Genomic DNA, 16,478 nt, shown 5'->3' with positions numbered 1-16,478 from the left:
ATGGAGCCGCCAAGCGTCCCCCCGGCCTCTTCCGCGCGCTGTTGCAGAGTGTGCGCCGGCCGCGGTGCTGCTCGCGAGCGGGACCCACGGCCGAGTGATCTGTCCCCATTTTGTACGCCCGAGTTTCCGACCTTCTCAGGCTCCCTTCTTGATCACAGGCCCCTAGAAGGGGTCCCCCTCTGCGTGCCACAGGCCTCCAAGGGGATGTGCAGCCTCTAGGGCTGTTGCGTCCCCGTCTTTATAGCCCCTCCCATCACAAACACAGAATAACCCCTTCTACCAAGTTCCCTTATGGCCACAAGCCCACGAACCCGGCCAGCCCTGACGCCCCACTGTTCCCTCACAGCCCTCAGCTCTACTCCCGGTCACACTGGGCGACCACGGGGACCTGCTCAGCACCCCCACCTCCCACCCCGAGAGCTGGGGCAGGCTCCTGGGATGTCCAGACTGGTGCGTTGTGGTCTCCGGTGGGGCCAGATCCCCAGAACAGGGAGAGACTGCATGCAAGTCTTAGTGGCAGAAGCTTCAAGTGGGTGGGGATCAGTGTGTGAGACCCCGAGTGGGCACGGCTCTGAATGTGAGGCCCCGGGCGACACGTTAGGTAGAACAAGTGTGAGCATCTCCACTCAGTGGCTGACCCCGTGGCCGGGGTGTCTCTTGCATGCTGTTGGTGGTCCTTCCCCAGTTCCTATCTCCCACCCGCCTGGTTCCAGCCCCATGCCCTCTCCCACTGAGTCACAGGTTTGAGATTCCCAGAGAGGCCAAAGACAGCTGCAGGAAGTACCCTGGGGGCTCAGCTGAGAGAGAGAGAGAGAGTCACAGAAAGGCCAGAGGGTCTCAGGAAGGTCTGGAGGTCACAGCTGGGCTCACAGAAGCTCTTGGGCCCTGGCATCCTGGGTGACAGCTGTTCTTACGTATTGGGGACAGGACAGAGAGCTCATTCTATAACCACGGTTGTCTTTTAAAGGTCACCCTCTCCTGCCCCTTGTCACCCCGTGCTGTGAGCCCCACAAGTCCCCTGTGACCACTCAGTGCCCCATCCCCACCCCTCCAGCCACAGTTTTTGGCTACAAACTGTCACAACATACATTGGTAATAAAATGTTTCCCCAACCCCTGTCTGCCATGATTGGCCAAAAGCAGGAGGCAAGGCAGTGTCATATATTTTCATCTCCAATGAGACAGCTGCAGTTAGGGTGTGGTGAGGCCTCTTCGAGGGGTCCAGAAAAGTGGGGGCCTCTGTCACAGGTCCGTGGTGTCCAGGCCAGCGTTGGTGTAGGACGGCCCCTCCAGCTGTCCATTTGCACCTGCCTGCCGTCTTGACAGGACCATGCTCAGGGGCTCTGGATCTGGCTCTGGTGGTGTGTGCGGTGGCCTGTACTCCTGCAGGGACAGGGAGAGGAGGTGTGAAGGGCAAGGTAAGGTGGGGCAAGCGCCCCAGGCCCTAGGGGAGTGCATGGGCTTCAAGCTCAGGACCAATGGTTCCTTGGCAGGGGTCCCACCCTGCCCCTCCTGGGGCCTCTGGTCCAGGCTGTGTCCCAGAGGTGGCCCTTGCTAATGGTGATGCAGATCAGGTGAGGGGGAGGGTGTGGCCTGGGGGGTCCACTCTGGCCTTTGCCCTGCCCGCCAACACTGCGGCACTCTGCTATTCAGCCCAGTTCTGGATAATGCTAGACCCTGTGTCCTGTGCTGAGGAGCCGGCCCAGAGCAGTTCCTGCCCCCTGCACCCCACGGCAGGCACCATGTGGGTCAAGGTCCATCCATTACCTCAACCACCCACTGAAAACCTCTGAGGGAGGGAACATGTCCTCTCTTCACAGATGTGGAAACTGAGGCTTAGAGAGCTCTACTGGTGAAGAGGGGGCAGACCACTGGTCTTGCTGGTTCAAAAGCGTGTCCATGGTGTGACACTGCCCTGGTTGAATTTGACGTCTCTTTTTGCTGGCCTCAGAGGGCAGCGCACAGGCTGGTCCCACCTGCAGTTCATCATGGCACACACTCATCTCCCCTGGCCTTCCTCTTCCACCTTCCCATGCAACATGCTGTGTGCGTGCACACACACACACCCTCCTGTGGAACAGCCAGGTCCCCAAGCTCAGCTGCTCTGCTGCAGAGACACCCACAGGGCCAGAGCCCCAGCCACCACTGCCCTCCCCAGGGCACTCCAAGGGCTTTTTCCAGACTGGGGCTCTTCAGGTCCCTAGTAAACAGTGGAACATCTGAGGGCCCCAGAGGGCTAAGCATTCTGCCTGTGTTCCTCAGAGCCCTCAAGACAGACCCTGAGTGGAGAGCTGCAGGCTCAGTGCCACCCACGATAACATGACCTGGTGCCAGAGACCAAAGACCCGGGTTCTGGTCTGCTCCTGGCCTGCATGCTGTCCCACTTTGGGCAAGTCAGCACCCCTCTCTGGATGTCAATTTCCTTGCTGGTTATTTGGGGAGGTTAGAGTGATAATCTCTGCAGCCACTCACATCTGCCACACAGACGTGTGGAACTTAGACAAGTCAGGGGACCAAGAGATTCCTGGGAAAAGGATCCACCTGCGCCACCCCAGCCATGGGAGATCAGGGGGCAGACAGCTGCCAAGAAGGCCCCATGCCTCATGGGCCTGCCCAGAGACCCACAAGACTCACTCACTCACTGCTGCAGGAGAGACGGCAGAGCCTTCGGCAGCTTCTCAGAAATATAGCAACCCCCTGCCCTCCTAGGACAAAATCTGAGCAGTCTTCTGGCTTTAAAGACTTTCAGTGACTTGTCCCCCTCCCTCTCCAGACCCTTCTCCTAGTTCCCTGCCCCTCCCCAGTCCACAGATCCAGCCACACCTCAGGGGGTCCTTCACTCCACTCCCTCGGGCTTGGAGCAGCATCAGCCTCTGCCACAGGCCATGCACTCCCGCAGACAAGACTGTTCCTTTGTCTCAGTTTCCCAGACATGTTCATTGGAGTTTTGGCCACTAACCATTTCCTAGCATCTACCCAGAGGCCTCCAGCGCTGCCTGGCTGCCTGCGTTACCACCCACACAACCATACCTGGGGCCTCTCCAGAGGCTTCTGTGCCAGATTCCCTGCACCGTGTTATACCTGGGCCCCTGTGCAACATTCTACCATTTTAAACACCAAGAGAGGCTTTAGTTGACCAAATCTTTCCGTGTAAGGAGTCCTCAGGGAAAACAAATTCTGAACCATGAAGTCAGGCTGGGAGCCCCTAGCGGGCAGGGACCCGGCCAAGGCCAGAACCCAGACTAGGGGAAAATGTGGGTGGATCCTGTGCAACACCACACACAGAACCTCAGACTGTCACAGCTCCAATGGGCCTTAGAGTGTCTCCTCCAGAGGTGGCTTTCAAAGTGGGAAGGGGAGAGGGCAGTTCCTTCTGTTTCCAGAGAGCCACCCCACCACATGCAGGACCCACCCTGCACTCAGCCCACTGACCTGCTCTTGCCGTGTCCACCCTGCCCGCACCTTAGCACCCCCTGAGCAGTTTTTACAACAGGTCCACGCCCAGGCCCCACGCAGGCCATCAGAATCAGAACTCTTGGTCTTTAAAATACTAGAATGTTGCACCCATAGACCTGGGTGTGATCTGGGCATCAGTATTTTTCGAGAGCTCCTCAGGCACTTTTACGTAGCAGGCCAGTCTATGAACTCTTGATCTCATCCAACCAACTCACCTGTTTAACAGATGGCGGTACTGTTGTTTATTTGAACCTGTCTTCTCTCCTTTGCTAGACTATGCTCGTTCACCTCTGGATCTCTTTCCCCACCCCCAGCTGGCTTTCCTGTAACGGCCATAAAGGGCTGGAGGCAGATTGGTGAGCGCTTGTTTGTGCCAAGTGGTTCTTATGCCTGCCCTTATTTAATCCTCACAATGGCCCTGCATGGTTGATGTTCCTATCCCCATTTACAGGTGAAAACACTGAGAAGCAGAGGCAAGAAGTCAACCTCTCAGGGTCACACAGTGAACCAGTGGAGGAGCAGGAATTGGACCCCATTCCAAAGCCACAGGGCTTCCTGGGGCCTGGTGCAGAGAAGCAGAACTGCCCATGTCAGTAGCAGGTCCCTTGAACTCTGTCCTGAACCCCTCCACAGGAGAACCCAAGTTGGAATCTCCAGGCACCAATTCATCCCCCATCTTGCCTTGATTTCCTCACTGTTCTTGTCCACATCCACAGAGTTGTCGTCCAGGGAGTTGATGCTGTAAGAGAGGTAATGGAGCGTAGGTTTTGGCAGGCCCAGTCCTCCCTTGCTGTGCCCAAGAACCACCACCTCCATCATCACCATCACCACCACCACCACAGCTACAACCATCATCACCATCACCACCACCAGTGTCATCACAACTACCATCATCACTACCATCACCACTATCACCTCAACACCAACACCATGATCACCACCACCATCATCATTGTCATGATCACCATCATCACCACCATCACCACAGTAACTACCACCACTACCATGACCACCACCATCACCATTGTCATCACCATCACCACCACCTCAACACCAACACCATCACCACCACCATCACCATTGTCATCACCATCACCCACCACCACTACCATCACCACCATCACCACCACCTCAACACCAACACCATCACCACCACCATCATCATTGTCATCACCACCACCATCACCATTGTCATCACCATCACCCACCACCACTACCATCACCACCATCACCACCACCTCAACACCAACACCATCACCACCACCATCATCATTGTCATCACCACTGTCATCACCACCATCATCACCACCATCACCATCACTACCATCACCATCACCACCACCATCACAGTAACTACCACCACTACCATGACCACCACCATCACCATTGCCATCACCATCACCCACCACCACTACCATCACCACCATCACCACTACCTCAACACCAACACCATCATCACCACCATCACCATCACCTCACCGCCATCACCACCACCACCACAACTACTACCACTACCATGACCACCACCATCACCATTGTCATCACCATCATCACCACCACCATCCTCATCACCATCATCACCACCATCATCATCATCACCATCATTACCTGTACCACCACCACCATCTGTACCACCACCACCACCTAGCCTGGCTGTGAGGGGCACTGCTCACCTGACATAGTCCAAGTCATTGGGGGAAGAGAGGTACTCCAAGCCCAGGTCTTTGTTGGAGAGGTTCAGCATGGGGTTGGCTCTGGAGAGAAAGCCTAGTCAAGTGGCCTGGCCCTCAGCCACCCCACCAGGCCTCTTACCTACCCTTTTACCCCTGCTCACCGCTCATTGTTGTACATGTTAGTCCCTGGGATGGCAGGGGCTGAGGGCATCCCCCCTGCTGCTGTCTTCCTGGCCTCCTTGGCAGCCTTCATAGCTCGAAGCTTCCGGTTGTAGCTGTGGGGAACCGGAAGAGGGGTCACACTGTTGCTGCACACCTATTGTGTCCCCAGTGGAGGCCCTGAGCGTGTTGCTTCACAAGATCCTGGGAGGTGAGTGTTAGCTCTATTTTACAGAGAGTGGAAGTAAGAGCCAGAGAAGGCAAGTGATGTGCTGAAGGTCACATAGCCAGTGACAAGGCTTGAAGTCACACCTAGATAAGGTTGCTGACTCTATACATATTGGAAAAAGCAGCAGCATCTATTAAATGCATAGTGTGTGCCAGACATCTTGCTGCGTGTGAGATGCACGTTACTTCCTTGAGTGCACTGAGGAATCTCTTGTCATGCCCATTCGCAGATGAGGAAACTGAGGCTCAGGGAGGGGAGGTGACTCGCCCAAGATCTCACACTGGGTCACTGGGGAGTGAATGCATGTATACCTGTGCCTAAACCCCAGCTCTTTCTACCCCTGCCCCCGATGTCTTGGGTAGTGGGAGAGGGTGAAGGTTGTAGACACAGAGGCACTGGGAGTCGCACCTCTTCCGCACACACATGAAGGCCGTGGTCATGATCGCAAGGACCAGCAGCAAAGCCACTCCCAATCCTATGATGACGCTGATGAGCTGATTTGACAGGTCTGACTCCTGGCTCTCCTGGGAGCCCTGGAGAAGGACAAGTGTGAGGGAGACTGTGGGGTCCCAGCAGCCCCACCTGCTGCCCCGCCCTGCCCGCACTCACCAGCACCACCAGCCCCAGCTGCAGCAACTGCATCAGCGAATCCTGATCATTCCGGATCATCCTGGCCACAGAACTTCACTTAGGCCCGAGGGACTCTGGCACACCCCAGGCTTCCTGCTCACCCTCACCTGCCCCAAGGGCAGCCCCACTCACACGCTCAGCTCATCAAGGGTCAAGGCCGACCCATTGGGGAAGACAAAGTAGGCATCGAGGTAGGAGTGAGCTCGGGCCCTGGAGGGGGACAGAGTTGAAGAGTCAGTAGCTTGGATCACCCAGCAGGCCCCTCCTGCTACCACTTCTCCCCCTCACCCCCACCCCCAGGCCTCTGGGCACTCACCGAGCTGCCGAATCTATGTCCTGAATGTCCACAATGTATACTGTAGTCCTGGTTGCCTGGGTAAGAGCCCTGAAAAGGAGGCAGATGTCACAGAGGGGTCTTAGCCTGGGCCTGTGGCCAGGGCTGTGCCAGTGGAATTAAGAATTGTGTGAGCGAGAAAGGGGCACCTCCTCTGGACAGCTCTGTTGGCTGAGTAGGTAGCACCTCTGTGAAAATTACAAAAGGAAATCCCTTCCTCTGGGGCTGGGTTAATAGCTTAGCAAGCAGAGTGCCCTTGTGCAGGGCACAGCCTTCACAACTGTACATGGCAGCCCTGTTCCAAGGCCTCCCTCTGCCCTCGGCTGGGTATGGGCTTCTGGGGACATGCAGGAATGTGGTGCAGGTTAAAGTACAGGGTTAAAGACAGGGACAAGGTCAAATGTGAGTCAGGAACAGGATTGAGAGATATCCCATCCAGGTTTTGTCAGGGACCAGGCTTCTACACCCAGTTCCTCCCACCGCTCCCTCCCGGGCCCCCCAGACCTACGCATTAATCGCCTGTGTGTTGGCGCCCACCTCCGCCTTTGGTGTGGAGAACTGCAGCCGCGAGCGGTAACTCTGGTCCACGGTGAAGAGCTGGGGGAAGAGGGTGTGCGGGAGATGAGGCATGAGGGACTCTGGGGGCTGGCAGAGGGCACTGGGGGCTGGAAGTGGGACTGGCACTCACATTCAGGGTGGTGTTGGCTTCCAGAGAAGGACCCACGGAAGGTGTGTCCCTGGCCTGGACTGTCACTTGGTAGGTGCCTTGGAGAGTGGAATCAAGGCTGGTCACTGGCCTGTGGAAGGCGGGAGGTGCAGGTCAGTCTTGGAACCCTAGCTGAATCCTCAGGAGACTTGTAACCTCCAGGATGGGGGACTTGCTGCCTGAAAGCTCCTATCAGGCCCCTCCTCACAACCTCCCTCCCGGGGCCACCCGCAGTTACTGAATGCTCCCAGTGAACATGTCGGCCTCGGAGGAGGTGGAGATCCAGAAGATGCCCTGGAAAGGGATGGTGGCCCCGTCCTTAGAGATGAAGTCTACTCGGAGGATGGAGAACTGGATGAGGCCATTGTTCCCTGAATCATCGTCTCTGGCCTGGGAGCAAGAGTGGATAATATCTGGGGGCCCAGCCAGGCCAGGCATCCCTCCATCCCAGCAGGGATCAGAGGCAACGGTGGCCTAGGAGGCTGGTCCTCAACATCTCTGTCCACCATCCCCATGCTGTCCCGAATAAGCAAATGGTTTCAAAAAACAGTGTGCCTGCTCTGCAAATCCAGATTTGGACAAGTCCCTGCCCCTGTTCCCCAATTCTAAACAGATCACTGCTCTAAGTCCCTCACATGTTGAAATCCTGCCCTGCTCCCCACACACCCCTGCACTGCCATATCTCACACACACACACTTACACACACACACACACACACCCTCACTCTCACACACACCCTCACACACTCTCACACACACACATACACACCCTCACACTCTCTCACACATCCTCACACTCTCTCACACACCCTCACACTTTCTCTGACACACACCCTCACACTCACACACACTCACACCCCCTCACACATTCTCACACTCTCACACACCCCTCACACACTCACTTTCACACACACCCTCACACTCACACACACTCACACCACACACTCTCACATTCTCTCACACACACTTATACACTCACACATGCCCCCTCACACTCTCACACACACACTCTCTCACACTCTCTCACCTTAATACACTCACACTTAGACACGCACACACACCCTTACACACACATTTATCCTCACACTCACACACCCTCTCACACACACTTGTTCTCACACACATACACACACACCCTTGCTCTCACAGGCACTCACCCTCACAAATTCAATTCACACGCACACACAAATATACACACTCAATTCACACACACAAATACACACACTTGATTCACATACAAATACACACACACAAATACACTCAATTCACCCACACACAAATACACACAATTCACACACAAATACAATTCACACATAAAAATACACACTCAGTTCACACACAAATACACTCAATTCACACACAAAAAATACACACACTCAATTCACACAAACACACACAATTCACACACAAATACACTCAATTCACATACACAAATACACACACTCAATTCACACAAATACAATTCACACACACAAATACATTCAATTCACATACACAAATACACACTTGCACAGTCACACACACACGCACACACTCACAGTCACACACTTATACATACCCACAAACTGTCCCACACATTCTCATACACTCGCTCACCTTTATACATATATGCACACACATTCACACTTGGACACACACACACACACAGGCGCACACACACAGCAATGCTCAGATTTCCTAAGCACCTCCCCTGGGATCCCTCATTTCAGTGCTAATGTGAGTACCAACTCCCCTAGTGGACCATGAAGCTGGTTGGGGAGGGGACACAAACATTTTTATTCATTCTAGTGCCTTTCAGAGAAAAATTTTTTTTGTTTGTTTGTTTTTTTGGTTTTTTTTGAGGCGGAGTCTTGCTCTGTCACCCAGGCTGGAGTGCGGTGGCCGGCTCTCAGCTCACTGCAGGCTCTGCCTCCGGGTTTACGCCATTCTCCTGCCTCAGCCTCCCGAGTAGCTGGGACTACAGGCGCCCGCCACCTCGCCCGGCTAGTTTTTTTGTATTTTTAGTAGAGACAGGGTGTCACCGTGTTAGCCAGGATGGTCTCGATCTCCTGACCTCGTGATCCGCCCGTCTCGGCCTCCCAAAGTGCTGGGATTACAGGCTTGAGCCACCGCGCCCGGCCTCAGAGAAAAATTTAACCAGCACACAGAGCTTCGAGTTCACCAACGTTACTGCTGAGGATAGGCCAACGCCGGTGCTTAAGTCTTAAAAAGAAGTCTATTTAAAGAAAATTGCCGTGGCTAAACTCATGACATTAGAACGAAATTGGCAGAAGACTGGGAAACTGTCTTAAGGCTTGAAAGTCACACAGTCACTGTCTCTAGCATGAACGTCAATGTAGAGAGGGAGAATTACTATCCACATTTTACAAGAGGAAGCTGAAGCTCTGAGAGACCATGTCCTTACATTCAGCTCTAAGTGGGGGAGGCCAGCCCTGTCCATCTCCTATACCCATGTCCTTTCCACAGCATAGGGAGTGGCACCCACATGTCACATTCTGGGAACTGCCAGCTTCATGTCGAAGAGGGAAACGGAGTCCCAGAGAGAGTAGGTAGCTCTCCAGGTCAGTAAGAAGCTCAGCCAGGCCCAGCCCTCAGTGGTGTGGGAGGCCTCATCCCCACACAGCATGGCCGCCACCCCTAATAAACTCGTCCACATCCGACACCATAAACAGCTGAAAGCCTTTTTATGACTTGGCTCTGACAATTTTTTTTTTTGAGACAGAGTTTCGTTCTTGTCACCCAGGCTGGAGTGCAATGGCGCGGTCTCGGCTCACCGCAACCTCCGCCTCTCAGGTTCAAGTGATTCTCCTACCTCAGCCTCCCCAGTAGCTGGGATTACAGGCATGTGCCTCCACACCCGGCTAATTTTGTATTTTTTAGTAGAGACGGGGTTTCTCCATGTTGGCCAGGCTGGTCAGAAACTCCCGACCTCAGGTGATCCACCTGCCTTAGCCTCCCAAAGTGCTGGGATTACAGGCGTGAGCTACCGTGCCTGGCTGGCTCTGAGAATTATTTAATGACAAGGCACTGGTTTAATTTACAATTGGCTACGAGTTCTCTGTACCACTCAAGAATTCTGGCAGAGTAAGAAATATCTAGACTGCAAGTGGTGTTTGCGGTCATGACATTTTTATGAATGCTACATTTAACACAGTGAAGTTTGATTACACTGATTAGACAGGTGTTTCCCTTCTGGGGTTTTCTTTTTCATGTGTTGGAGCCCATATATTTTCTTTCTACCATTAAAGGCCTGAAGGCCTCAGCTCTGTGTCCACTGGGGCTCATGTAACCAACAAAGGCTGGAGCCAAGAACTTACCCGGACAGAAGCCACCTCCCGGTTGGGCAGCACAAGTTCAGGGATGATCACTGCAGGTGTGAATGGGAAGGGCGTCAGCAGGGTCGGGATACTGCCCACCTGGACCAAGGCTGGCCATGAGCGCAGCTCAGGGCTCATCCCTCTAAATCTGCCCTCAACCTCTCTACCAAAAGAGACCCCCATTGCAGTCACCACTGGGCCAGTAGTTAGCAAGTCATCCACTTCCCATTGTCACAGGCCCACAGGACCATGGGGAAATGGAGGCATAGAGAGGCAAGGCCTGGCCCAGGGCCAGACAATTAGGTCAGGCAGAGCCGGAACGGAAACTCCAATGTTGGCTGGGCGTGGTGGCTCACACCTATAATCCCAGCACTTTGGGAGGCCAAATCATAAAGCGGGAAAATCACTTGAGGCCAAGAGTTCAAGACCAGCCTGGCCAACATGATGAAACCCCATCTCTACTAAAAATACAAAAATTAGCCAGGCACAGTGGCACATGCCTATAGTCCCAGCTACTCGGGAGACTGAGGCATGAGAATTAGTTGAACCTGGGAGGCAGAGATTGCAGTGAGCCGAGATCGTATCATTGCACTCTAGCCTGGGCAACAGAGCGAGACTCCATCTCAAAAAAAAAAAAAAAAAAATTCCAGTGTCCTCTCCTATTGCAGCCCTAGGAAGAGGCAGAATTAGAGGCCTTCCCCCCTTTCTAAAGGTCCCCCCTGGGTCCAAGGAGGGTCTGTGGGGGTTGCTCAAAGGTGGCCTCATGGAGCAGGGGTATGGTGTGTAAAGGGGGTTGCTGCTTACCAAAAGTCTTATCCTCAGGCAGAAAATAGGGTGCATTGTCATTCACGTCCTCAATGGTAATGAGGAGGCTTCCTAGGAGACAAGGTAAGCTGGCTTTGGCTCCGGGCAAGAGCTTGACCCAAGGAGCCTGGGCCTCAGCCTGGTGCTCCCCAGGCTCAACCCCATGCCCCACAGCCTCAACCCCATGCCCTGCAGCCTCTCTGCCATGTGTTCCCCGTGCCCAGTCCCCTCCCCTGCTCCTGACCCAGAATGCCTGCTCAGTCTTCTCTGGCCTGTGCAGGTGGGAGTATCATCCCAGACCTCAGAGCAAATAAGCAGCTTGTCAAAGTCACACAGCAATAGTGGTGGGCCAGGACTGGGCCCAGCCTAGGTAGATCTCACCTATGACATTATATGGACACATTCTAACTATGTAAGCTGGTTGTTTAAATGCCCACTCTCTGCCTCAGCTTCCTCATCTATAAAATTGGATAGGGACCGCCTACCCCATGGGTTGTGCGGAAGTGCAAAAATGCTTACGAGGTGCCTGGTGTAGTTCTTGGCTGTCATAAGGACTCAATATATGCTAGTTGTTAATGTGGTATTATTGCTATTTGGTGTCAGAAGTGGGATACAAGTACACATCTGACTCTGAAGTATGATCTTTCTTTCACAGCATCTTGCAAAATAATGGCATTAATTTGATGCTACCGCATGCCAGGCACTGCAATAAATGCCTTACATCCATGTTCTCATTGAATCTTCACAGCCAACCCTACTGCCCAACTCCACTGGACAAATGGGGAAACTGAAGCTTGGAGAAGGTTTGGGACTTTCCCAATATTTGCAGCGGGAAAGGGCTGGAGCCAGGATCTGAGCCCAGATCTTGTAAATCCCAGCCCAGGGCTCCTTCCCACGGCCCCTAAGCTGTGGCCTGACAAGCCCTGCAAGGCCAGGCCACCTTACCATTGTTGCTGTAGGCCTGGAAGCCAGGGTCCGTGGCTAGGTCACAGGCCCGCACAACCAGCGTGACCAGGTCACAGGCCTCGTAGTCAATGGCTTTGCTCTGGTTGATGTACACAGAGCCGTTGGCCGCCACTGAGAACCAGCCCCAGCACAGGCTGCCCACATCGACCCCGGCCTTGGTGCAGAGAATGTTCACAAGTTGTATCTCCAGCTGGGCGCTGGTGTCCACATCCGAGGCAACCACCACAACCACCTGGCCGTGCTGCGAGCCATTCTCAGCCACACGGATGCCCCGGAGTGAGGCTACATCCAGGGTTGGGGGATTGTCGTTCACATCTTTCACATTCACGTGGACGTCTACTATGGTCTCACCTCCCTGGGGATCTGGGTTCTCGGCACTCACTGTCAAGTTGAAGACGGGCTGGGTCTCGTAGTCCAGGCTCACGTCCGGGGGCAGCCAGAGGTAGCCCTCAGCCCACCCAGCCCCCAGCACCAAGCCTCGGATCATGAAGTAGTTGGCACCACTCCCTGACAGGCTGAAGCTGATGCGGTTGTTGACTTCCGTCTGGTCTGCATCCCAGGCCTTCACCACGCCTACTAGCACTCCTGCGGACAAGGGGCAGAGCTCGGAGGGACTCTTGGCCCCGCCATAGGAAGCCTCCTCTGCCCTCACCTCTCTTGGAACTCCAGATCCACTCTGACAAAGCCACGCCAGGCCCCAGCCTCAGTGACTCTCCTGGCCCAGGGAGCAAGTACCTGGATCCTCCTCCTTCACCGTAAAGTTATAGCTGGACTGGTTGAAGATGGGCAGGTTATCATTGATGTCCTGCAGGCAGAGATAGGTCTGAGTCCCCGGATCCCATCTCACCCTCCCCAGAGCCAATCTGAGAAACCAACAGTCCCTGTGCTCTGAGGCACGAGCTCTGCTAGTGCCCAGACCTCGCTGCCCACTTCCCAGATGAGGAAACAGGCTCTGAGAGGAGGGAACTTGCCCAGGTCACACACCTGGGGTTGGGGACCTACAGTGGGACCTTGGCCTTACATATCCATCCACAGGAAGCCCTGCTTGCTTCCTGTTTCTCTGACCACAGCTCTAGAATGTTCTAGACCCTGCTTTCTGGAAACACGGTTCTGGGTCCCCACCTGTGGCCCTGCCTGGGCCTGCTTGATTTCCATCTCTCGGATTTATTGTGTTGGCACCAATACCATTATATGCCCACAAAGGCTCCAAGGCCCACACTTTCCCTTGTCCCCTCCTACCCCTGTCCCTCCTGCACACAACTGAGCCCACGACGCCAGCTCTGTGCTTAGGCAGAGCTGGGCTCCAGGGACCTGCAGAAGCTTAGACTTGCTCCTGCCTCAGACACTAGCTGTTTTCAGCTCTCACCTCTGTGGCCAGCCCTAGCCCACTGGGCACAGCTGGAGCCCTGCAACTATTGTCACAGCATGGAGGTGACTCTGCCCTCCCTTGTGTCCCCTAACACTGACATGTGCTTGGGGGATGCCCTGAGCACGCCAGGCCTTCCCGGGTTTGTGGGTCACATAACAGGTGTTTGTTTTTCTGAATAACCCTAGAGTGAACATTTGGAAGACAACGTCCTTGCACCTTAGCTAGATGTCTTTTCTACTGCTAATTTCCCAGAGATGACATCATTGGCTCCATGCACAAGACCAGCTGCATTCTCAAGGTCACCCTAACTCACAGGAGTGGCTAAGAGCGCTGAGTCACATCTTGCTGCACTTCTGCCTCATGTGTGACCTTGACCTCTCTGGACCTCAGCGTCCTCATCTGCAAAACGGGGTAGTAGTCCCACTAACAGGGCAATTGTGAGGACTGCTCACAGGGGTGAAGAAACCTGTGCACTCAGGGAATGTAGTTCTCTCTTTGCAGCCCTCCCATCCCAAGGACAGCCAGCAAGTCCTCATTCTGCTGCGGTGTCTTCATTTCTGAGGTCTCACTCTCTGACCCTTGTGTGAAAATGGCACATCCCAATCCAGGGGACACAGGGCTGCTATGTGCACTGGTGCTGGTTGTGCACTGCACAACCCTATGGGGTGCCATCCACATCATAGACATGGCAGAGGTACACATGTGTTACAACACTGTTCCAGAGGAAGGTGACTTGTGGGCTGGTGGCAACCTTAGAACCAGACTGATTGGAGTCAAAACCCCATTTTGTGACCCCAGGCAAGGTACTGAACCTCTCTGTGCCTCAGTTTCTTTTTTTGAGACAGGGTCTTGCTCTGTCTCATAGGCTGGATTGCAGTGGCATGATCATAGCTCACAGTAGCCTCAACCTCCTGGGCTGAAACAATCCACCTGCCTCAGCCTTCCAAGTAGCTGGGACTTCAGGTACATGCCACCATGCCTGGCTAATTTTTTTATTTTTGTAGCGATGGGGTCTCGCTATGTTGCCCAGCCCAGTCTGGAACTCCTGGGCTCAAGCAATCCTCTCACTTTGGCCTCCCAAAGTACTGGGGTTTTTGGCATGAGCCACCGCACCCAGGCCTGCCTCAGTTGCTCGATCAATAAAATGGTAATAAGCCGGGCTCAGTGACTTATGCCTGTAATCTCAGCATTTTGCAAGGCTGAGTTGAGAGGATTGCTTGAGGCCAACAGTTCAAAGCTGGCCTGGGCAATAAGTGACACTCTGTTTCTATGAAAAATAAACTTTAAAAATTAGCCAAATTAGCCAGGCATGGTGGCACGCATAGTCTTAGCTACTTGGCAAGCCAAGGCGGGTGGAATGCTTGAGCTCAGGAGTTCAAGACTACCCTGGGCAACATGGAAAAACCCCATCTCTACAAAAATAAAAAAATTAACCAGGCATGGTGGCATATGCCTATAGTCCCAACTACTCAGGAGGCTGAGGCGAGAGGATCACTTGGGCCTGGGAGGTTGAGTCTGCAGTGAGCCATGATGGCACTATTGCACTCCAGCCTGGGTGACAAAGACCCTGTCTCATAAATAAATAAATAAATAAATAAATAAATACAAAATGGTAATAACCAGCCCAACCTTGGCGGATGCCCTGATGTGCAGTAGACACCAGCAACGCTGATTATCACCCCTTCCCTTTGCTTTTCAATGGTGGCAGGGAGACAGGAGGGTTTCAGGTGGAACTTTGTGAGTGACAGTTAGAGCTGATATTTACTGATACCGTCTATAGGTCAGGCATGCTACCAAGCATTTTCCATTCATTAACTCACTTAATCTTTAACCTTTTCACCCCCGTTTTATAGACGAGGAGCCTGAGTGCTCAGGGAGGTTGAGTAATTGCCTGGGACTATACGAGTGAGCGGGACTGGAACCCAGGCAGTCTGGCTGCAGAAGGCAGAAGGGTGACTCAAGCTGGAGGGGCTGGCCATCAGCTTGGGAGACCCCCGGGCCCATCCTTGCTGAGCCAGGCCTTACCTCCACAGTGATGGTGACATTGACTTTGGTGCTGAGGACAGGCTCTCCGCAGTCAGACACAAGCACTGTCAGCACAATGCGGCCCCCCAGGGCAGGGTCAATGGCCTCTCTGTCCAGGGGCCCCAGGTTTCTGAGGAGCCCTGTGTCAGGGTCCAAGGAGAAGTTGTGGTTGTAGGGGCCAGGTAGCAGGCTGAAGAGCAGACGGCTGTTGTTGGTGCCTGACTCATCATCATCGTGGGCCTGTGGAGGTAAGCAGGGATTGGCCATCGGCCATCGGCCACGGGCATTCCCAGCCCCCAGCCCCTCCGATGCAGCCAGACCCTCCTCTCCAGCGCTGGCCCACGCAGGCAGTAATCAGGCCTGGAGCCAGTGGGCCCGTCTCCCAGCCTCAGTTTCCCCTCTAAGGGGCTCAGGTCAACAGTTTGCAAGAGCTTCTGAGATCTTCAGCACCGACGTCATTCTTTCATCTCAAAAACGGCCACTAGGGACCTACGTGCCCAGCCCCGTTCCAGGTGCAAGGAATAGAACTGCCATCAAGACAGGCCCTTTTGCTATTGATACTCCAGCAGGAAGGGGGATATGGGGGCAGGAAATTGTAGACATTCAAAGAAAGTTTTAAACTCATAAGTGTGAAGTCCAGCAAGATTATCATTTTCCCATAATGACTATATCAGTGCTATATATAGATTTTTTTTCTTTTTTGTTTTTTCTTTTTCTTTTTTTTTTCTTTTTTTTGAGACGGAGTCTCGCTCTGTCGCCCAGGCTGGAGTGCAGTGGCCGGATCTCAGCTCACTGCAAGCCCTGCCTCCCG

At 53.9% G+C, this 16,478-nt stretch overlaps 2 protein-coding genes across 3 annotated transcripts in view; one reads left to right on the top strand and one right to left on the bottom strand.

Moving 5' to 3' along the window:
- GPRIN1 (G protein regulated inducer of neurite outgrowth 1) overlaps positions 1-219 on the top strand; it is a 3,171-nt gene extending 2,952 nt beyond the window's left edge. Inside the window, exon 3 of the mRNA XM_011946888.1 lies at positions 159-219. Within this exon, the coding sequence (XP_011802278.1) occupies positions 159-219 (61 nt within the window). The remainder of the gene's footprint in view (positions 1-158) is intronic.
- A 718-nt stretch (positions 220-937) lies between these two features.
- CDHR2 (cadherin-related family member 2) overlaps positions 938-16,478 on the bottom strand; it is a 60,713-nt gene continuing 45,172 nt past the window's right edge. For both annotated transcript variants that reach the window (XM_011946837.1, XM_011946836.1), the window contains exons 17-32: positions 15,668-15,907; positions 13,009-13,078; positions 12,253-12,858; positions 11,308-11,379; positions 10,504-10,553; positions 7,425-7,576; positions 7,169-7,277; positions 6,989-7,077; positions 6,463-6,531; positions 6,279-6,356; positions 6,126-6,186; positions 5,925-6,049; positions 5,290-5,403; positions 5,129-5,209; positions 4,137-4,194; positions 938-1,382 (exon numbers count right to left, since the gene is read on the bottom strand). In XM_011946837.1, the coding sequence (XP_011802227.1) occupies positions 1,242-1,382; positions 4,137-4,194; positions 5,129-5,209; positions 5,290-5,403; positions 5,925-6,049; positions 6,126-6,186; positions 6,279-6,356; positions 6,463-6,531; positions 6,989-7,077; positions 7,169-7,277; positions 7,425-7,576; positions 10,504-10,553; positions 11,308-11,379; positions 12,253-12,858; positions 13,009-13,078; positions 15,668-15,907 (2,115 nt within the window). In that variant the 3' untranslated portion in view covers positions 938-1,241. The remainder of the gene's footprint in view (positions 1,383-4,136; positions 4,195-5,128; positions 5,210-5,289; positions 5,404-5,924; positions 6,050-6,125; positions 6,187-6,278; positions 6,357-6,462; positions 6,532-6,988; positions 7,078-7,168; positions 7,278-7,424; positions 7,577-10,503; positions 10,554-11,307; positions 11,380-12,252; positions 12,859-13,008; positions 13,079-15,667; positions 15,908-16,478) is intronic.

Source organism: Colobus angolensis, unplaced genomic scaffold, assembly GCF_000951035.1.
Source record: "Colobus angolensis palliatus isolate OR3802 unplaced genomic scaffold, Cang.pa_1.0 Scaffold254, whole genome shotgun sequence".
NCBI lineage: Eukaryota > Metazoa > Chordata > Mammalia > Primates > Cercopithecidae > Colobus > Colobus angolensis.
The sequence above is the reverse complement of the archived record's forward strand: the minus strand, read 5'-3'. Positions and strand labels throughout refer to the sequence as shown.